Source organism: Myotis lucifugus, unplaced genomic scaffold (assembly GCF_000147115.1).
Source record: "Myotis lucifugus unplaced genomic scaffold, Myoluc2.0 scaffold_37, whole genome shotgun sequence".
Lineage (NCBI taxonomy): Eukaryota > Metazoa > Chordata > Mammalia > Chiroptera > Vespertilionidae > Myotis > Myotis lucifugus.
In genome coordinates this window covers 2,324,780-2,347,304 of record NW_005871085.1, presented here as the reverse complement: position 1 = coordinate 2,347,304, position 22,525 = coordinate 2,324,780, and the positions used below count along the sequence as shown (strand labels likewise).

Here is a 22,525-nt window from a genome sequence, read left to right as displayed (position 1 = left end):
AGAGGATGACATTCAAATGGCCAATAAACATGCGAGGAGATAGATGCTTGACTCCACAGAAAAACAGATCCTAATGAAAAGAACAAGGTGGTAATATTTTTCATGTATCAGATTTTGGGCCCTAGCCGGTTTGGCTCAGCGGATAGATCATTGGCCTGCAGACCAAAGGGTCCCGGGTTCAATTCTGGTCAAGGGCACGTACTTGGTTGCAAGGTCCTCCCCAGCCCAGGCCCTGGTGAGGGCTCGTGCAGGAGGCAACCAATTGATGTGTTTCTCTTACATTGATGTTTCTCTCTCTGTCTTTCCCTCTCTCTTCCACTCTCCCTAAAAATCAATGAAAAAATATCCTCAGGTGAGAATTAACAACAACAAAAATCTATATATATAAAAGGCTAACATGCAAAGTGTTCCCTCAGGAGTTCCACTGGGAGACTGGAAGTTTGATCGCTTGCTATGATGTGTGCTGACCACCAGGCAGTGGTGTGGAATGAAGGAAGGCCCTGGCCAGCAGCTGGAAGGCCCTGATCGGCCCTGATCGCTGGCCAGGCCTAGGGACCTACCTGTGCACGAATTTTGTGCACCAGGCCTCTAGTAGTAGTAGTAATAATAATAATAATAATAATAATGATAATGAAAAAAAAAACATTTAAAAAAAAGGTTTTGAAAAAAATAAATAATAAATAAATAAATAAATAAAGGTTTTGGGGTGGAGTGTCCATAGGCTTTCTGTCACTGGGCAAATGCAAATTGGGTACATTACTTTGGGAAAGAAGTTTATCAATTTCTACCAAGACTTTATATTTGTGTGTCCTTTGATGTAATCAATTCCACCTTTGAGAATTTATTTTATAGAAACACTGGCAAGAATGAGCAAAGATAAATATACAGGAAATTCTTTGCAGCATTGTTTGTAGTAACAAAAGACTAGAAATGCATGTGTATCAGCAGAAGATTAAGGAATTCATGGTGTGTCCATAGTATACAGCTAATAAAGAATGAGACAGATCTATCCATACTTGCCAACATGGGAAGATGCCCACAATTCAGTGCTCTATTTTGAATAGCATATATATTATCTATACCTATAACATTATTATATAGATGTAACATATATTTAAATGTTATATTTTTATTTATATTTTAAAATGATCTTTCACACCCTCCATATGTATTTGTATATAAAACACACACACACACATGATTATATGTGATTAAATATAGTGGAAATTTATACACCAAAGTGTTAGTGTTAACAGTGATTTAGATTGAGACAAAGGTTGAAATGCACATTTTATTTCCCTCTCACTTAAAATGTTTTCTATGAGCCCATATGACTTTTGTGGCAATTTTAAAAATCACTTTTATTAAGAACACTGTCACTGCCTTTTTGTGTTTGTGGGCTGGTTGCTGAAGTCTGCCTCTGAAGACAGACAGCCACTGACACAGGGTTTCTGCGGATCGCGTTTCCCTCTCCTGCCTGTCACAGTCTTCCCACCATGAACCCGGCTTCCTCTTGGAGCTCCAGTTTGCAAGGGCAGCCCTGTTTCCTGAGAGAGCGAGAGGCCACTTGTGTTTGCTGAGGCGTATGCCCCAAGTGCAGTCTGGGCGAACCCTTAGCAATTAAGCTACCTTGTTCGGTTGCCCTTTCACAGCGTGGTAATAGCAGCCTTTCTTCCAGAAACAGACTGCGAGCTCCCCGGAGCAGACATCAGGTCTAACTGTTGTCTGTATCCCTAGGAGCCAACAGAGAAAATGTTACTTAACCTAATTTATTAACACAAACACAGACTAAGAGCACTCGCCCACCAGGCAGATGGTGAAGCCTGGCTATAAAACTGGCACGAGGAAGTGAGAAAAGAGATTCGAAGTAAGCCATGGCGGGAGGGCAGAGGGAGGAAGGGCAGATACAGCAAGTCTGTTTACCACACACTGTCTTTCAAGAAAGGGAGGAGTCAGCCAGCACCCTCTAAGCACCTCGGGTAGGGCTAATGGGGCATGGAGCTTGTCCATCTTAGGAACAGAGGGCAGGGAGGTGGGTAGAGGTGGAGTGGGAGGTGGGACAGGCTCTACTGTATTCTATCCTGCAAAGCCAGTGGGTGAGGATATAATTGTTGTTGCTGCTGATGACATCAGCGTGAAAACTGCCTTGTGGTGGAGATAGCTCAATAAAAGCGTGTGGAAGCAACATGTTATAGCCCGTGGGAAATGGAAAGGCTGGCAGGAAGTGCCTATTTGTCTTTGTCTCCCCAATGCCCAGGGCCTGGCACAGAGCAGACGCTTGAGCGGGATGGAAGCAAGGGAGGGCAGCAGTGAGAGGGGGGAAGGTGGAGAAGGGGATGCTGACCCAAGAACCAGTGACTTCTTTTCTAGTTTCATGATACCAGGGGATGCTTGAGGGGGTCCTGGACAGCTGCCCCTCCTGGGGCTTCCATATTCTTATATAGACAGAGAGAGGGTTGAACTAGCTCAGGGGCTCTGACCTGGAGTCCCAGAACCCGGGGAACTCCCAAGACAGAAATGGGTACCATGAGTTATTTTGGTACTTCTAAACGTATAGCAGGAGTTGTGCATTTGCTCAGAATAAGACTGTATGTGCTGACAGGCCAGGGATCTTTTTTGGGGGCTGGAAACAGGAAAGCATTGGGATCAAGCCTGTTTGCAGGAGGGCTGGCCTAGGTTAGATCACACCTGGTTGGGTCTTTGGCCAAGTGACTAGCCTCTCTGGATCATTGGTTTCCTCTTTAGTGAAATGGGGGTAATAACAGTACCCCAATCAGAGGCCGATGGTAGAGACTGTATGAGCTAGCACACATGAAATGCTTGGCACCCAGCCTGGCCCAAAGTCAGCCCTTGGCAAATAGTAGTTACTATCATTATTAATTCAGGGTGGGAAGTCTGGACATCTCGTGCTAGTCAGAATCTCTGTACCTATAGATATTGATTAATAAATAGTAGGAAATGAATGAATTATTTAGGACAGCTTTTTCGAAGGCAACATCTTTCAAAACATGAGACCCCTTGGAGAGAAATCAGGAATGTACATAATGGGACAAAGATTAAGCCCCTTTGTGTAAGCTCCCTTCCAGCTAGAATCTAATAAGAGACTAAACTCTCCCTCTCAGGACCTTGACATCATTGTTCTCTCAGTTTGGAATGCCTTTCTCCACTCCCAACACCCACTATATGACTGACTCCTATGACACCTCCCCCACGTGGTCCTTGCTTGTGTGAGTTGGGGCCCTTCTGCAGCACACTGGGCCCACTCCTTTGAGGGCGCTCACTGCATTGTGCAGTTCTTTCTTAGACCAGTGATTCTCAACCTTGGCCATTCATCAGAATCAAACCAAGGGCTTGTTAAAACAGAGGTTGCTGGTCCCCACCTGGATCCAGAGCGTCTGACTCAGTCAGTCTGGATTGGGTGCCAAGAATCTGCATTGCTCGCATGTTCACAGTAGTTTCTGATACTGACTGATACTGCTGGCCCCACGGGTCGCATTTTAAGAACCTCTGGTTTAGACCAAGTGTTCTCAAACATCAAGGAGCTGATCTGCTTGTTTTCCACTGTCCCTACCTCAGTGTCAGTTATTATTACATGGAAAGTCAAATAACAAGAGTCAATACAAAAGATATCCCAGGGCCTTGTGTGCTAACAGCCAGACAGTGGTGCTGACCTGGCTGGAAGTGTGTCTGGTGTTGATCGCAGGAGGTGAGGTGCTCAGGAAGAGGTCAGGCAAGGCAGGAGGCCCTTGTCCTAGGTCATAGCGCCCTCTGGTGACAACAGCTCAGGTCTGCACATGCTGCTGTGAGTGATAGGTGACAAGAGGCCTGGGTTTTTCCTTCTTGACCTTGTCAATGTCACTGTCAGAGGTAACTTGCTAAAACCCAGCTCTGACCATACTCCCCTTTGTCCATCCCCCAAGTTAACCCCCATCCATGGCTCTCCATTGCCTTCTGGATAAAGCTAAACATTTAAGGTCCTTTGCTGTCTGCCCTTTCCGCCACCACACACACATATAGGTAATGGGAAAAGTAGGTTTATAGTTGTTTATATGGAAAATAATACAATAATTAATAATGATACAAGAATAAACTGTGTTTAGCCTATTCAAAACTGTAAACCTACTTTTGCCCCACCCTGTACACTTGTCCCTCAGTTGTCTGCTGCTCTCCTCAGGAACCCTTTGTTTTATTCACACAGACAGGCCATGGGCTTTTTGCCTTCCCACATGCTATTGCCACTTTTTCACTGCAAGAAAATTACTCTTTCTTTAAAGTCAAATGTGTCCTCTTCCATGAAGCCTTCCTGGACTCTCCCAGGCAGAAGTGATTATTGGTAGAGCCGTGGGCACAGACCACTGCAGTGATTTCACAGTGCATGTAAGTACTAGTTTGTGGAGGTCTGGGTCTTTGAGACCATGAGTAATCTGGGGGCTCAAGACTCAGCTTTGGTGTATCAATAGATGCTTATGAATTTTAAAGAGCTATTTTTCTGCCTCCAAATGGGGGCTCCAGTAGGCTGAGGACAGCCACGCCCCCCCCAAAAGCCATGGGGACTATATATTGAAAGCCAAAGAATACAAAGTTGGGGACCACACACAGTGAGAGGAAAGGGGGATCTGGGTGGGGCAGTAACATTATCTGTTATCTATATACTAGAGGCCCGGTGCACGAAATTTGTGCACTGGGGAGGGGGTGTCCCTCGGCCCAGCCTGCACCCCCTCCAATCTGGGACCCCTTGGGGGATATCCAACTGTCGGACATCCCTCTCACAATATGGGACTGCTGGCTCCCAACCGCCTGCCTGATTGCCCCTAACTGCTTCTGCCTGCCAGCCTGATCGACACCTAACTGCTCCCCTACCGGCCCAATTGCCCCCAACTCCCCTCCCCTGCCAGCCCAGTCACCCCCAATTGCCCTCCCCTGCCGGCCATCTTGTGGCTGTGGGCGCTGCCATCTTTGAAGGTGGGGCAGTCAATTAACATATTCCCTCCTTATTGGCTGTGGGTGCCACCATCTTTGCAATGGCATGAGGGTCAATTAGCATATTCCCTCTTTATTAGATAGGATATAAAAGCCTAAGTGACCAAATAACCGAAAGATCAGTCAACTGGTTGCTATGATGCGCACTGACCCAGGCCAGCCTCCCCCTCACTCCCTGATCGGCCCGGATTGCCAGCCAGCCTGAGGGACCCCACCTGTGCACTCCTCTAGTAATCAATAAGACTGAAGAACAGATGCCAAGGGGAAAAATTATGAGATGAGATCCAAGTCAGCTGAGACCAAAATAGGTAAACCAATATCTGATTTTGCTCAAGGAGTCAATGTACCAAGCTAAAAAAAACTACATTTCCCAACCTTCCTTGCATCTAGGGGTAGCCAGTTTTAGACATTGAGACGTATATAGAAGTCCATTGGAGACTTCTAAGAAAGCATTGATTTCCTGATGGAAGTATTACCTCTTCCTCCTTCCTGCTCCCTTCTTACCAGGACTATGAGCCTGAGGCTGGAGGTAAAGCAGCCACCTTGTAACCATAAGGCCACAATGAGGCAAATGTGAGAATAAAAGGATTCATGCTAAGGATGACAGAGCAGAAAGACAGAAGGTCAGCATGTCTCTATCGAAATAGACCTACGTTTCTATGAAAAAAATAAAATAAAATAAAAAAGAAAGATATAAGGAGCCTGAGACTCCTTTAATGTAGTGGAGCGGCTGCACCAGCCTGGGATACCTATCATCAGACTTCTTTTTTGAAGGGTAGTAAGTCCCTACCTGATGCAGTCATTGACTTTCTATTAAATGCCGCCGAGCACCATCCCTAACTGATACTCCCTCCAAACCTACCTTTATAAAATAAGAGCACCTATTCCTACGCAAAGGCACTGAGCATTTCTATGCTTTGCCCATTTTTATTTGGGAGCCAAAAAGAATCCACAGTGGGCCCTGGAATCTTAAAGTGTCTGAGAATTCCTGCCCTATTAAACCTGTAGTTTAACTTTAGCATAGAATCCTATCAGACCACAGAACACATGTTGTCTTGGAATCCCTGTTTCTACTAGTTAGGACAGAGCTTTCCAGCTGGTGTGCCGCAAATGGGCTACAGGCATGTTGACCTATTCCACCGCTCAGAAGCTTACTGCCGCTGAAAATATATATGAACACGTAGGTGGTTCCCTCTATAAAGTTCCTGAATTTGGTAAAAATTGTTTATGTGGCTGAGATTGTATATGAAGCATCTGGGGCTGGAAAGGCTGTCATGCCACACTCCCCAAAATGCCCATCAAATCATCTCAAATGGTCTGATTATGATGCTCCTCATGTTTTCTTTCACATCTGCAACATTTTATTTTGCAAGTATAGTATATAAAATATTGATGTTTCTTTAACTTAATTTTCTCTCGTTTTCCACATTTTTATAACAGAAGTATGGGTATTATTACTGTTTCATGTTGTGTTTCTATTTTGAAAAGAATCAATTTTGTTAATTTTTCAGTTATTATTTTTTGATTGAATGAGTATTGATTTTTTACTGCTACTGTTTAACACAGTTTGATTCTTGATGAAATTTCAGAATGAATTATTGTTTGCTTTTAAAAATGAGAAAATGTTTCTAAAGTCAGACATATGCCTACTCTGACCAGCAATTGTGGTCCTAGGTTTTAAGTTATCCAATAGCAGTGAGTGTATAGGTCCACAAAAGGACTCTCACAAGCCAGTGTGTAGCAGCTTTATTCATAATAGCCCCAAACTGGAAACCACCCAAATGTTCATCAACAGACGAATGAATTGTGATATAAGCACACAATGGACTATTAGTTGGCAATGAAAGGAAACAGGCTACAGCTACCTACAACAACAAGGATGAATTTCTCAAACATGAAGCTGAATGAAAAGGATAACATACTGTCTGATTTGATTTATGCAAAGGCCTCTAATGCTTGGTTCAAGGGGATATCATGTTAATTCTCAGGGAAACTGATAGGGAGCATTCTTCATCATTTTCAATGACGCACCGATACTCTGGTCCTCCTGGAATTTTACATTCTTTGTCTACGGAGCATGAGCCCAGACAGCCATACCTAAGCGATGACAGACTCTGGACTGAACATGTTATATTTTTTCCGAATTGTAAAGGATCGCACCTTGGCCTGCTGCAGTGCATTATTGTGCACAGGATGCAGGCAAATTCATCCTTTGCTTTGATTGTGCATCTTTCCTTCATAAAATTCACCTCTTTAAATATAATATGAACTAGTCTAAGTTGTTACTGTTCGATATGTGTGGCTGGCCAAGCTTTGTATTTTTCTTCAAGCTTAATTCCAAGATTACATGAAGCCTAATTTCTAAGCCAGTGCAATACTATGATCACTGCTGTAAAAATAAAAATAAAAATAAAAATAAAAATAAATAATAAATAAAACCACCTCACACTCTAATCAGTCTCACAGCATATAAAAATATAATTTATAGGAATGTTCCCTTATAAGAGGAGGAAGTATAAAATAACAATACTTTTTTTTAAATATTTTATTGATTTTTTACAGAAAGGAAGGGAGAGGGATAGAGACCTAGAAACATCAATGAGAGAGAAACATTGATCAGCTGCCTCCTGCACACCCCCTACTGGGGACGTGCCCGCAACCAAGGTACATGCCCTTGACCGGAATCGAACCTGGGACCCTTCAGTCCGCAGGCCGACGCTCTATCCACTGAGCCAAACCAGTTAGGGCAACAATACTTTTTTTTAAAGAAGTCCATCTCTGCTTACACCCAACTGAAAACCATTCAGCTCCTGCAGGGCAATATTGATCTTTGGTAAATGTCTGTCACTGCAAAACAAGAAACAACGTTCTTTTATGAGCTCAAGAAACTGGTTGCGAGGTCCTGAACTTAATAGCCAAAGTCAAAATATCTTGCCTACTTTCAGAATCACTCATTTTACCAGCCGGCATGAAAATTTTCAACACTAAGTTTGGGGCTGAAAACTAGAAAAGTTGCCACTCACAATTTTACAGACACATTGAAGGCATCTCAGATGACATAGAAACAAAGCTAATCTGGAAGCTCCGGGAAGCTTTTGTTCCAGGCTACGATGAATGACACGACAGCCCTCAGCAGCTATGGTCCTTTAGAAGCACCAGCAGAATTCTCAGACCCAGGGAGGGGGAACAGTCAGAGGTCACGGAGCACCTTCAACTGACTAAGATATGTGACGACACTGGGTATTTTGTAGTCTCTTGGCGGGGGAGGGGGGTGCTGCAACAATAACAGGAGGTGAAGGCTTTTTATTCACAGGTTCACCCCCAAAACTCTGAGACTGGAGCAGCATGTTCTTTCATTCCCTGAAAATTATCGTATGCAAAGATGTCCTTGAAGATATGAGTTCCACAATGAATGATATCATCAAAATGGTGAATTAAACCCCAAGCTTAGCCCTGAATGGCTTCCGCCTTATGTGCAATAGGACAATAAAACTACGTTCTGCTCTTTTCATACATTAATGGGTTGATTCTCCAAAGAAGAGTCTTGTCAGAGTTTATGAACTTAAAACATAATAAAAACACAATTTGAAAATTATGAATCAGTATCACTTTGCAATTCTTTTTTTTTTTTTAAGAATAGTAAAAAAAAATCTGACCTAACTGACATTTTTGAGTCTCGGAATGAACTTGATAAAAATTTGTAAGACTCCTGCAAGTGTGTTTGTGCAGTAATGAGTTAACTCAACAGGCCTGGGTTGCGGAAACCCTGCACATTCCAAAGATCTTCAAGATTAGCCCTTGACCTTTGAGCCCTTGGAATGTCCTGCCCTATGAAAGAGCTTTTGTATCCCTGAGTCCTCGGACCATGCTGCATCAGTTCGACCTCTGGGGAGCTGGAGATTTAGTAACCAAAGCCGGTCATGTGGGTGCGGTATCCCTATGTGACTGACAGCGAATTGAAAAACCCGGACATCGAGGCGAGGTGAGCTTCGCTGGTGGGCAACCCTTTGCCCATATTTTCACACATCGCTGCTGAGAGAGTTAGGTTCTCTGCTGGGGGAGAATGACTAGCAGTCTTGCCTGGCTTCACCCAAGCACTTTTCCTTTTACTGATTTTAAGCTGTGACCTTTCACTGTAATACACCATAACCCGAGTACCATAACCAGCTCTTCTGAGTTCCGTGAGGCCTTCTAGCAAATCATGGAGACTGAGAGCGGTCTTGGGGACCCTCAGGAAAATATTAATATGTGCTAACCACATTTATGAATTCAAAGAAAATGTTGTACCTTTGAGAGAAGTGAAATTACAAATGGGTGACTAGTGAACTAAGTTGGAGTTATTATTTGAATCCTAAAGAAAACAGTATTAAGGCTCATAAAGCAAAGTCTGTGTATGTTGGAAGAAAATTTCAACATAATCTTAAAATGACTGACTTGAACAAAGTGCCATTATATTCTAAAGCCCTTTATATTATGACATGAAATTTCAACTTTATATTTTTTATATTAAAAAAGCAGAACTTAGATTTGGAGAACAATTGTATCATTAGAGTAATAATTCAAAGGCTCCTAATTCTATTAAGAGCAAGAAACCAGTTTCTGACAGTCGAAGGAAAAAATGATAGCTATCACTGCCATTCACAGCATCTATTTATGGAAAGCTTCTGTCGACAGTGAACTTGAAGAGAGCATGATCAGAAAACATAATCAGGAATTTTGTAGCCATTCCAAATGTAGAATCTGTTACAAAAAGCATGTCATGTCTCATAAAAAATCTGAAAAGATGTCATTTGAAAGTTTTATTCTAATTCAATATTTACTATTTTGCTAAATACTTTGTATTTTATTTCTTGTCATGATTATGTACTATCGAGAAAATGCAAATAGGATTTTTACCCAGTCCTCTACAGACATTCCCAAATCTCAACTTTACTCTAATAGGCCTATCAATTCTGTCATTTTCTACATGTCTCATGAGGCGAAAAGCATTGCGAAGTACTGAGTTAAAAGAATTTGATTGCGCCCTAGCTGGTTTGGCTCAGTGGATAGAGCGTCGGCCTGCAGACTGAAGGGTCCCAGTCAAGGGCACATGCCCAGGTTGTAATCCCCATGGGGGTTGTGTAGGAGGCAGCCGATCAGTGATTCTCTCTCATCATTGATGTTTCTATCTCTCCCTCTTCCTTACTTTCTGAAATAAATAAAATATTTTTAAAAATAGTTTGATAGCTGTAAAAAGATTCAAAATAATCCCCGCAATGACATGCCTCTCTCCAAGGATCTCCTGCACCCCTCCCCGGAGGAGGAGAAGAGGAAGCACAAGAAGAAGCGCCTGGTGCAGAGCCCCAACTCCTACTTCATGGACGTGAAGTGCCCAGGATGCTACAAAATCACCACCGTCTTTAGCCATGCCCAAACGGTAGTTTTGTGCGTTGGTTGCTCCACTGTTCTCTGTCAGCCAACAGGAGGAAAAGCAAGGCTTACAGAAGGATGCTCCTTCAGAAGGAAGCAGCACTAAACGCACCTCAAATCAAGATGAGTGGGAAACCATCCCAATAAACACATTTTGGATAAAAAAAAATAAAAAAATAAAATAAAATAAAATAAAAATAGTTTGATAGCTGTAAAAGGATTCAAAATAATGGTGGCTTAAAAATACAGAATTGTATTTCCCCCTCAGGTAACAATCTAAGGGGGATGATGTGACAGCTCCTTGGCTCATCCCCTGAATGCATTCCCACCAGCAAGAAGGCAAAAGAAACCATCTCTCCACTTCTCATATGTCATTGCTGCGCTCAACATGTGTTCATTGTTAGCTATTCCCTCCCCTCCCCTGTCCGCCTCTTGACTGAAGGCTTTCAGGGCAGGGAGCAGCTTTCATTTGCCACAGCCATGGTGGGGCCAGACAGACGTGGGTCACAACCCCATGCCTGCTGGTTACAAGCTGGGGATTGGAGCAGGTACTTATGCTTCCAAAGCCTCAGTTTCCTCCTGTGTAAAATGGGGAGAGGAAGCGAACCACCCTCCCAGGGCTGTGTGTGACTGAAATGAGGAAGCAGGTAACGCACTCCGCCCTGGGCCTGGCATATAGCAAGGGCTGATGGCCCTCTGAATTCTTCTGCATCCCTGCTACCCCGCATGGAGCCTGGACAGGGGTAGGGCGGGGAAGGGGCCTACATCAGTGCCGATGGAGAGGAACTGCACTGAACTGGGCTCTGCTGCAAGGAAGCTGCCCTGTGTGCACAGCAGGCCCTGGCAGCCACGGAAAGCGCTCGGTGAGGATTTTCAGGAACTGACAGTTGGAAGTCAGCGTAATTGCCCTGGAGGACTAAGAACACGGGGAGTGTGGTGACAGCATCTGCTATACCAGGTGACACCATTTTTACACTCTTAGGGAAAATACTCTGGGTAGACCCTAATTTTTTTCTGGGATGGGGAGGGAGTGTTATCAGAGTGGGCAGTGGCAAGCAGAGAGAGTCCTTATCCTCCAGGCCTTGGATGAGAGCCAGGGGGACTCTGGTTATTCCCCCGAATCTATTCTCCATGTCATCGGTACAGTGGGGCCTTGACTTACGAGTGTCCCGACTAACGAGTTTTTTGAGATACCAGCTGTCTCTCGGCCGATTTTTTGCATTGAGTTGATAGAGTAATTTGAGTTAACGAGCTCCTTAACGAGCTCGGTCTCGGAACGAATTAAACTCGTAAGTCAAGGCCCCACTGTAGTAATAAGAATTTACCTGGGCAGATGGTCATCCTACTAGAGATCACATTTCCCAGGCTCCCCTGCAACCAAGAGGTGGCCCCTCTGCCTCAATCCTGACCAGTGGGATGTGTCAGCAGGAGTATGTGTAACTTCTACATTGTTTGCTGAAAAGGAAGTTGCTTTTCCTTATCTCCTTTCTTTCCCCATACCTGCAGGAATGGGAACAGAGATGAGGCAGGAGGCCAGCCTTGAGCACATGGATGAGGACAGAGCGACACAATGGAGGAACCCTGGGTCCCTGGATGGATGGCCTGTCAGCCATGTCCACTCCCCCTAAGGCTGTTACATAAGTGAGGAATAAATATTTATCTTGTTTCAGCTAGTGCATGTTTGGGTCTCTGTCATGGCAGCTGAGCTTGCTGTAGGCCCGGGGTGAGGTGGTCTCTGGTTAAGGTAAGAGAGCGCACCCTGGCACTTAGGAGCATTCAAACTATTCACACAACTGGCTGGGAAGGAGGCCTCTAAAGAGAAGCAGGTGTCCACCCTGGAGTGAGTGAGCTCTGCTGGAATAAGGCAGGCTGAGGGGCCAAGTGCAGACCTAAGGCCAGTTCAGGGAGAAGGAGGCAGCAGAGGCAGGCTGGGCTCGAGGTAGAAGAAACAGAATCTTCACAGTAGAAGCAGTTCCTCTTCTGCTGGAAAAAAAGACCTAGACTCCCTGCAGCCCCAGCGGGAGTGTGAGCAGGGGCAAGGCTTAACCTGGACGTGGCCGCGGGCATGCGGGTTGCCAACCAGAATGGGAAGCCCAGGGTCTGAAAGAGAATGAAAGGCAAATAGCAGATCCGCAATTGAAAGGGATTAGAAATGTATGAAGTGACAAGTACGAGTGGAAGAGCAGAGGGTGTGTTAGCGGGGTAGGCAGTCGGCCGGAAGAACAGACACCGAAGCTGCAGCAGCAGAAGCAACACAGAACTCCCTTCTCCCAGCAGCCGCCCAGGTGTGAGCACCCCTGTCCGGCGCTCCTTGGTGCCGGCGGCTGGCTTCCTTCTGGCTTGTTGATCCACTGCACTCATTATTCCAAGTTTTACTATGGACTTGGTTGAACTGAAACTTATTTCCTGGAGGTCCTTGCCCTATAGAGTTCCTGTGAGAGAGGGGGAGTTGACAGTGAAGCTGTGGCCACTGTCCTCTGAATGATGATATGGTGACAGGCGGATGCAGAAGTGCTTGGTGGGTTCCAACTTGTCCTCCGTCCACATCCAGCTCCTCTTCCCAATGCTGGCCCTGCTGGCCACAGTGGCCCCAGGCACACCTCACAGGCATGGGCCCACTGAAGTGGAAGCTGCCGCAGCCTCCCGGAGGCCTCTGCACAGGCTCCCCCTTCCCAGGGCCAACACGCTGGCTTCTCAGCTCTCAGCAAGTTCCAAGGTGTCTGCCTTTAACCGTTTTTCCAAGGGTTTGTTACTGACTCCTCTGATCTCCCTTCTCCCTCTCCAGATCTTCCCTTTCTTGGTTCCTCCTGTGGTTGTGCAAAGTCTAATTCCTGTAATAAACCCCTCGTGCCATCAGGGTAAATCAAGCCGGTTCTGTTTTCCCCACTGCCGACTTGGGCTTTGCCTTTTGTTGTTTGCTCGGTTTTCATTCATTCATCTAATTTCTTGCTTCCAAAATTCTTACTCCTGTCACCTGTCCTGTTCTCCTGCTTTTTTGGTTTTATGTATTTTTTAAATGCATTTCTTTTTTTTTCTTTAAGCAGTAGACAGCTTTTTATTCTCTCCTTTTTAAAAAAAAATTAAATTTATTGGGGTGACATTTGTTAATAAGATCATATATGCCGGAAGCCGGTCCATCCTTGCTGCTTGACACAGTCGCTGCAGGGAAGAAACATCTGCACAGCATATGTTTCAAGGGACCTGGCGTATATGGCATACTGTTCTTAATATGTTTGCTCACCTTCTTGGCGCTATGTGTTTTAACCAAGGTCACCTCTCCGAGAAAGGTTGTTTCCCCAGGTAGGGATTTTTCCCTGAAGTTAGGGAGGGAATAAAACCCCTTAACTAAATGCCAGGTGGGTAGTTAACCACTTTAACTACGAACAATCACCCTTAAGCTACATAATCTTTACTCCCTGGAATGGAGATAAGAAACGCCCTAACCTTTGGAATAGAAATTGACAGGATTAAAATCAACTGGTATAAATACAGATGTAACAAAACAATAAAAGACAGAACTTGGCTGGAGAACCTGGCTAGAGAACCTCGCTATGCTGATCAATTGAACACTGCCTCCGTGTCATTCCTTCTTCACTGACTCCGTCCACACCTTTGGGAACCCCTGGACCTGCTGGGGTTGGACCCCAACACATATAGGTTTCAAGTGTACATTTCTATGGTACATGATCTGTGTATTGCATTGTTTGCACATCACCCACAGTCAAATAATCTTTCATCACATATATTTGGCCCCCTGGTACCCTTTATTGTAGTTTAGGTGAGGTTTCAGTGGGGAGGGAAAGTTTGATGTGCTTGTTCAATCTTCCACCGTAACCCAGAAGTCTTCTCACCACCGTGGGCTTCCTCCACGTGGAATAAACGGCAGTTTCCTAGATGGATGAGCTCCTCCTGTCTCTATGGCTCAGCACAGGCTCTCCCTCCCGCCAGCCCCCTCCTGTCCTCCACCTCTGCCAGCCTGGCCCCTCCCAGTCCTAGACACTGCTCTGGGAAGCTGTTCTTGGCTACCTGGCTGGGTTAGTTGTCCCTCTTGGGGGTTCCAAGGCACCTCACTACTTTCCCCAATACTATAGTGACCTCAGTATTGTAATTGCCTTTGTAACCCTGGTGCCTGGGACAGCACCTGGCACATGGGAGATGCCAAAAGGTACTTTGTAAATAAACCGGTGAACTAGATGCCCATTTTGCCTTGTTTACATAATGTGAAGCAAAGGAAAAGATTTGTTTCCCTAAAAAGGAAGTGGATCTGGCCTGAAGGAGGGGCAGGGGAAGCAGGTACACTTTAAAGGAGACAAGCAGAATGTAGTGAATCTTAAAATCCTTGAAAAAAATGAAGCACTTTAGTAGATGACCTATTATTTGCAGTTTTGCTTTAAAAAGAATCCTGAGAAAACTAGTGAATGGTGTTGAAAGTCAGAGTAGTGGATACGCTTGGGGGAGTGGCAACTGGGAGGGGAATGAGGGGCTTGTGGGTGCTGGCATGTTCTGTTTCCTGGTCTGGATGTGCATTTCATGGGTGTGGTCAGGTATGTAAAATTTCATCAACTCGCACATTATGTTTTTTACACTTTGATGTTTCTATGTCATACTCCAAAAATCGTTTACAAAATATAAGTAAATAATAATTTTTAAAAAGCAAGCCCTAAACTTTTTTCTCCAGGATAACATCACCTCCACTACACCATCCTTGTCAACCTTTCCAGTTCTTTAAACTCACAAACAGATGGGTGTTTTCCCCACATCCCCTTGAGCTCAAACTCGTTAAATACATGTTGAAAACAGGCATTTTGAAAGGTTGAATCATTTTTAAAAACTCTCATCATGTACAACAGAAATGGAAGTGCTGATTACATAAACGTGGTAGTTGCTGGATATCCTATGAGTCCTCATTGTCCCCCAGGTTTTAAAAGGTACCTTTCAAGCAATCGTGGCACTAATGGCAGGGGTATGAGATGTTCTTAGCGACAGAAATACATCTCAGAGAGATCTTAGATACAGATGTCTGGAGCCTGGCCCCAGAGTTTGAAATTATAACTATTGAGTTCTGTATATACATATTATGGCTCCACTGAGTGTATCCTGGATGCAAATCTTTCTAAATTTCTCAATCTCCTGACTGTCCATCCACTTTGCATCACTCAGTTATGTCACTCAACTCCGTGGCAGCTGGGAGAATGCTAGATGCCCAGAGGGAGCCTGGACAATATGGACACACTGACCGGTCAGTGATCCTCAGTCCACGAATCACCCCGGGGAAACATTGCCTGGAAACCCTGGAGACACTTGGGCTATTGAGATGAGCAGACGAAAGGATTGCTCTCTTGGTGTCTTCGACCAACTGAAGTACAACAGTTGACTTTCTTGCAGGAACACTCATTTGTCTTGGTCAGATAGGTGGGAAAAAGCCAGATCGTGAAGAAGTAAAAAGTCACAAGGTAATTTCATAGTCTCGATTCAGTTCATCCCCTATTTCCTGAGGACTTGCTATGTGCCAAGCACCGTGCCGGGCACTGCGGACAGAACGCTCTGCCTTTGGAAGGGTGCAGAGGCCCCTTGCTTAGGAGAAAGTGGTGAGAGCGTGTCTTGAAGCTCTGGTCGTGTAAGGAGCACTGTTTTTAGGTGGAGGATATGTTTGAGGACGTTCTTTTTTTTTTTTTTAAATATATTTTATTGATTTTTTACAGAGAGGAAGGGAGAGAGATAGAGAGTTAGAAACATCGATGAGAGAGATCGATCAGCTGCCTCCTGCACATCTCCTACTGGGGATGTGCCCGCAACCCAGGTACATGCCCTTGACCGGAATCGAACCTGGGACCCCCCCAGTCCGCAGGCCAATGCTCTATCCACTGAGCCAAACCGGTTTCGGCTTGAGGACGTTCTTGAGGGCCTATGGAAGTTTGGGGAAGGTGTCACCATCCCTTCTTGCATTTACTAGAACCAAAATGAGGCAGTTTTCTCCCTCAATCTAGACAGAAACAAGTCCAGATAATCTCAATATAACGTGGTAAATGAGGGGACAGATGAATAAAGAGAGGGCCCTATAGATCAACGAGCATGAGGGCCAGAGGGGTTCTCACAGGTGAGAATACTGGAAATGGGTCCTGTTTGCCATGTTTTCTGATCCCAAAAGTCAAAACATATGATCTGAAAAGCATTGCTTTTTCTCATCTGCCCATTTATTTGCATTAAAAGTCTTATAAGAGTTTAATAGCAAGATGACATTTAGTTCCATATGTAACACATTCCTTTTATTCCTAATTTTATTTTATTAAGAATAAAAGGAATGTGTTATGTGGGAAACCGCCTATTGTCTTCACTGGCAGAGAAGTATAGACAGAGAACCCAGAAGGCTGGTGACCCTTGAAGCCCTAGCAAAGGTCAGAGCTGTGCACCCAGTTAGTCCAGACAATGGTAGCTGAAGCAACTTCCCCACCAGATAGTCATGTAAATCCTTATTGATAAGATAGTCTGTGTGTTACTGGAAATTGCCTGCTGATGGGCTAGTCTGTGTGTTACTGGAAATTGCCTGCCTAAGGGCTATGGGTGGATCCCAAACCAATAGAAGGTTGGTGCGGCCTGAGCACCAGTGGAAGTCCTTCCCCTTGAGTTGGACTTACCTGCCTGGCCCCCCAATATTTCCAAATTATCTCTTGTCTCTTCTCAGGCCGCACCAACCTTTTATTTGGTTTGGGATCCACCCATAGTATAGCCCTTAGGCAGGGAGGTTCCAGTGACACACAGACTATTCTTATCAATAAGGATTTACAGGAGTAAAGGTGGGGAGGTTGCTTCAGCTACCATTATCTGGATTAACAGAGGTGGTGCACAGCTCTGACCTTTGCTAGGGCTTCAAAGGTCACCAGCCTCCCGGGTTCTCTGTCTACACCTCTCTGCTAGTGAAGACAATAGGCGGTTTCCCACATCGTTACAAGTCTGGAATACATGGTGATGTTAGTTATGATATATTCATGAACTAAGCATTTATTGTTATGCTTGCATAATAACATGTCTTTTTAAAGTGTTTTTTTCCTTCCCATTTATGACATTTCCCCTACATGTGTTATTGAGGCACTAGTGTATGATTATACCAAATAGTCATATATACCAGTAATACATTTATGACATTTCCCCTACATGTGTTATTGAGGCACTAGTGTATGATTATACCAAATAGTCATATATACCAGTAATACATGGTAACATATGCCTATATGAGACAGGTGTCTCTATCAGATTATTCTGACATGCCAGTGAAGGGCATTAATTAATTCTCCTCAATTGATTGTTAAAGGCCTTTGAATTTAACTTGAAACTCAGAATAGCTTTATTCCATGTATCTCCCAGAGAGTGTAATATTGAGTTCACTGTCCCTCAAAATCTACCCAGCACTCAGGCCAGAGAACAACCTTCAGAGAGGAACGCTGGAAGATGCTTTATCATTTATCCTGAACAAGCCAGGTCTTCAGATGGCTTCCCCCCCACACACACGACATGCCACTGGCATTGCATTGGTTCTCTGCAGAACCACGTTGCCTTGTTATGCCCAGATTTCAGGATCCCCAAGAGACCACACCAGGGAGCCAGCCGAGTCCGATGCAAAAGCATAAGAATCTTTATTCAAGCTAGCTTGAGCTCCCCCGACACTCGCCAACGCAGCGGCAAGCAGCCGAGAGAGGGCTAGCTCTGTGGGAAGAGGGGTTTTATAGGGGGGTTGGAGTAAGGGGAGGAGAGAGGACTGTGGGCCCTGCCGATTGGCCAGGCGCAAGTCGGTGTCTTGTTACACAGGATGTGGTCATATCTATGGCCCGAACTTCCCTTGATTATCATTGGTTAGTTTAAAGAAATCCTAGGTGTGGCTAGCAGAGGCTTGGGCTTCTTCTGGCAAGAAGCTCCTTGCTGAGCACATGGCTAATGGCTGCTGCCCAAAAATGGAGGATCCGGGGCAAGATGGAGGGCATAGCCCTCGCCCTTTCAGCCTGAGCTGTACTTTGTAGCTCTGCCATCAGCCTTTGTTGACAATCATAAGGAACAGCCCTGTGCCGGTGGCCTGTGTGTCTGCTGTATGGATGTTATTGAGACCATTCATCTTTACGTGATAAAACCTGTGTCCTCTCCATGAAGACTCACAAGAGAAATTAATTTTTCATCTCAGTGGCAAGAACAAAGGTCTTTTTAATTCATTCAGTAAACATTTACTGAGCATCTACTACTTGCACGCCATGTGAGACGTTGTGGATATACTAAAAAATGAAACAGTCTGGTAGGGAACACAGACATCAAATAACCAATTAGCCCATTAATTATTATAGTTTTGATAAGTGCTAACAAGGAAAAATAGTCGGTGGAGCTTAGGGGTGCCGGTAGGGGACTTAGGGGGTCAGTGAAAGGTTATTAAAGGACGTGGTATTTCTCCTGAGCAATTGTGTAATTTTCTACTTAACCATACTATCCTCTTCATTTTGGCTGCTGGGAAGTTAAAAGTCAAATTTTGGACTCATCTCTTGAAAGGGTATAGGATTTGAGGTCTAATTTAATTTCTGGATTCATTTATTTGTGGAAAAAATATTTATCACATGCCTACTGTGTACTGAGACTAGCTAGGCACTGAGCAAGCAACAGTAAATCAGAAAAGCAGGTCCCAGGCCTCACAAGAGGGAACTTTGGACAAGGAAAGGAACTATTAAAATTCAAGTTGTACCTGCAATGCTTGGGGAAATGAGCTCAAGAGAGAGGGAAGAAATTGGAGACAGAAAGAACAAACACTTTCTAGAAGTTGTGCCTAAAAGGGGCACAGAAAAATGGGGTAGCCAGAGAATGATGTAGTCAAGAGAGGGGTTTTAAGATGGGGGAAACTGCATCATGCTACTGATCTGGTAGAGAGGGAAGCGGCGTTAATGCCGGAGGGGAGACCTAGAGTGACATCCTTGAGTTGAGGGGATATGGCACTTGAAGCAAAGAGGAGAGGTTGACCTCTAGGAGCACAGTTTGCCCGCTATAGTTGGTCCACAGCGCAGGGAGGAAGGCAGAGCTTGTGTACAGATAAAAGATGGATGGATACAGTGGTGAGAGCTCAAGGAAGTTCTCCTGGTGGCCTCTCTCTCTCTCTCTCTCTCTCTCTTTCTCTCTCTCTCTCTTTTTCTTCAGTGAAATAGGAAGCAAGACCATCAGCTGAGAGAGAGTATGGGGAGGGGATGGCAGAGGTGTGAGGAAGAAGGGAGTGTCCAGGGGTCATCTAGAAAAGCAGCTGAGTAAACAGCTCATTTTTAAAATCTCCTACAGGATCTTCATTACCTCAGCAAGTATGCTCTCAGTGTCTATCATGTCCCAGGCACTTTGATAAACACCAAATACTTCTTTTTTAAAAAATATATTTTATTGATTTTTTACAGAGAGGAAGGGAGAGGGATAGATAGTTAGAAACATCGATGAGAGAGAAACATCGATCAGCTGCCTCCTGCACGCCCCCTACTGGGAATGTGCCTGCAGCCAAGGTACATGCCCTTGAATCGAACCTGGGACCCTTGAGTCCGCAGGCCAACGCTCTATCTACTGAGCCAAACTGGTTAGAGCACCAAATACTTAAAAGAATGTGTGGCCATACACTTCAAACACATCGCAAGCACGTTTTAGATTTGAAGCTGAGTGCAGTTTGGACAGCTTGGCAGGGTAGGAGCAGGGGTGATCCAGATTTGGAAAGAGTCATACGCTCTCTTTTTTTAAAATCCATTTGTTTGAGTGATTCTCTTGAAATACAAATTTGATCATATCACACCTTAAAAAACAACAAAAACTCTTTAATGAAGATAGAAAAGAACTTGTGACAAATTGCTTCGGAGGAAGAAAACAGGGATACTAGGGTACAGAGATGAGAGACTTACTTTTTAAGTGTTTAAAGAAAAAAAATTAACTATGTGCATGTAATTCACTACTCAAAAGAAAAACAAAACCCCCTCCTCAAAAGTTTCTTGGTTTTCCACTGCTCTTAGGAGGAAAAAAAGTCCTTAACTTGGTCTATAATGCTCTAATATAGCCCTGCCCCCTCTCCAGCCTGATCTCACGTTAATCTCTCTTCCTTTGCCGCTCTCCAGCGCAGTTACTGGCCTTCGATTCAGCTGTGCTAGGCTCCTCTGGGCTTCAGGACCTTTCTACAGGCTTTTCTTCCTGCCTCACTCATTCTTACCCTGATCTCTTCCCTCCCTTTCTTTTGCCAGTAAACTTCAGGTCTCAACTCTAAAGACACTTTTTTTCAGGTGTTAATGTAAGAAACATTCAAACCTGTAAAAAATTTTTGTGAGTTTATTTGAGCCAAACTGTCGACAATTGTCAGAAAGAAGAATCCCAATGAAAATGGTGGTTTTTCACCTATTTTTATAAATTACCATCAAAGGCCCTAGCCGGTTTGGCTTAGTGGATAGAGTGTGGGCCTCTGAACTAAAGGGTCCTGAGTTTGATTCCAGTCAGAGGCACATGCCAGGTTGTGGGCTACATGCCCAGTAGGGGCGTGCAGGAGGCAGCTAATCAATGATTCTCTATCATCATTGATGTTTCTATCCCTCTCGCTTCCTCTCTGAAGTCAATAAAAAATATATATTAAAAATGAATTCCCATCAAAGGAGATATAAGTGGGTTACATGAAATCCATTGGTGATAGGTTAAGGAGATGGGAGAAAGCAAAGGGGGGAAAACCTCTGAGATTGGATAAGAAGTAAAATGATAGACACATGCTTCTTTAAAATTTTTTTAAATTGATTTCAGAGAGGAAGGGAGAGAGAGAAGAAACATCAATGATGACAGAGAATCATTAAACAGCTGGCCCCTGCATGACCCACACTGGGGATGGAGCCTGCAGGACCTGGAATTGAACTCTAACCTCCTGGGTCACAGGTGCAACACTCAGCCACTGAGCCACACCTGCAGGGCAACACATGCTTCTTTTAATGGGTGGGTACAGGATAGTTAATAATTAACACGGTAACAATAACAATGAGGGAATTTGTGGTCTCCTTGCCCTGGTGTCCTGACGCATTGGTTGTGCCCGGAAGGGTCCGGAAAAGGGGAAGTTACAAGTTACTCTGACATTCCAAAGGTATGCTATCATGGATGCAAAAGGACAATAGGTTCAGTTAAGATCAAAGCTGATCTTTGTCAGAGAAGATACTGTGCTAGGACATGGCTACCCATCATAGACTGCTTTTTAATTAAAAATTTTAATTTAAAATCAGACCATCCTTTGTGGTTACTTTAGGTCTCTGAGTTTGCAAGGCCCCCATGCTGCCTTCCCTAAGTTAGTCAGGTTAGCTTGTGGCTCCTTTTTGCCCACAGAGTTAAGACTTTCCCCGCCTGCATCCCCAGCCCCCACCAGACTCGGTCAGCCCCCCATTCCCCTCCTAACTCTCACTTCCCTGGCATGCACTGCAGCAGCAACCACTTATGAAAAAGGTGAAGTGTAATTCGCTGGTCAGTGGGCTTCACTACATCGTTAGACCTAGGACAGGGTCCCTTGGAGCCCAGCTTAGGGCGTGGCACAGTGAGCGCTCAGGGAGTGTTAGCCGGATGACAGGACGCAGGACCGGCCACCGCCAGGGATGATGTGCGGGAGAGGGAGCTGGATGAGGACGGAGCCTGCCCAGTCTGCAATAGCTACTTCTCCAGCGTCAGCAGGTGGAGGACCCTGGGGACCAGCCCGCAGGGTGGGCAGGCGAGCGAGTCCGCCCTGCGCCTGCGCACCCCGGCTCCACCCTGGGGAGGGTCCGCCCGCCCGCCCCGCCCCCCGCCTGTGCGTGCGCACCGCCTAGGGCCCGCCTCCGTGAAGGACTGCCGGGCGCATGCGGCCGGGCTGCTTCACTGGCTGCCGGGCCCAGCAAGCTCGTCGCCCTCCCCGCTCTCAGCCGCCTGGAGGATCTGAAGCGGCCCTCAGGTAGGCTGGCCCCGGGGACCCCGGGGAGCTGTTCTCCGTGCAGAAACCCGCGGCGCGAGCTGAGCCGCGCGGGACAGCCTCGCCGCCGGGTGACGGGCACCGCTCGCACCAATCAGGGGTGACGTGGGGCGCCGGCCTGCCCAATGGGTTGCGTGCCTAACGGGAGTGGGGCGGCGGCCGGACCGACGAGGAGCCGGCTCC

The 22,525-nt window shown here is 45.3% G+C and overlaps 2 protein-coding genes across 6 annotated transcripts in view; both read left to right on the top strand.

Moving 5' to 3' along the window:
* Positions 1-10,236: 10,236 nt before the first annotated feature.
* On the top strand, positions 10,237-10,566 carry LOC102435205 (40S ribosomal protein S27-like). Its single transcript, XM_006087254.2, has one exon. The coding sequence runs from the start codon at positions 10,241-10,243 to the stop codon at positions 10,493-10,495; it is 255 nt and encodes an 84-aa protein (XP_006087316.1). The 5' UTR covers positions 10,237-10,240; the 3' UTR covers positions 10,496-10,566.
* Positions 10,567-22,187: 11,621 nt separating this feature from the next.
* Positions 22,188-22,525, top strand: part of CTPS1 (CTP synthase 1) — a 27,642-nt gene continuing 27,304 nt past the window's right edge. For 2 of the 5 annotated variants that reach the window (XM_006087253.3, XM_014454508.2), the window contains exon 1: positions 22,189-22,324. In XM_006087253.3, coding sequence (XP_006087315.1) covers positions 22,233-22,324 — 92 coding nt within the window. In that variant the 5' untranslated portion in view covers positions 22,189-22,232. Of the gene's footprint in view, positions 22,325-22,525 lie in introns of all 5 variants that reach the window. The other 3 variants (XM_006087252.2, XM_023752712.1, XM_023752709.1) reach the window with 3 other exon arrangements.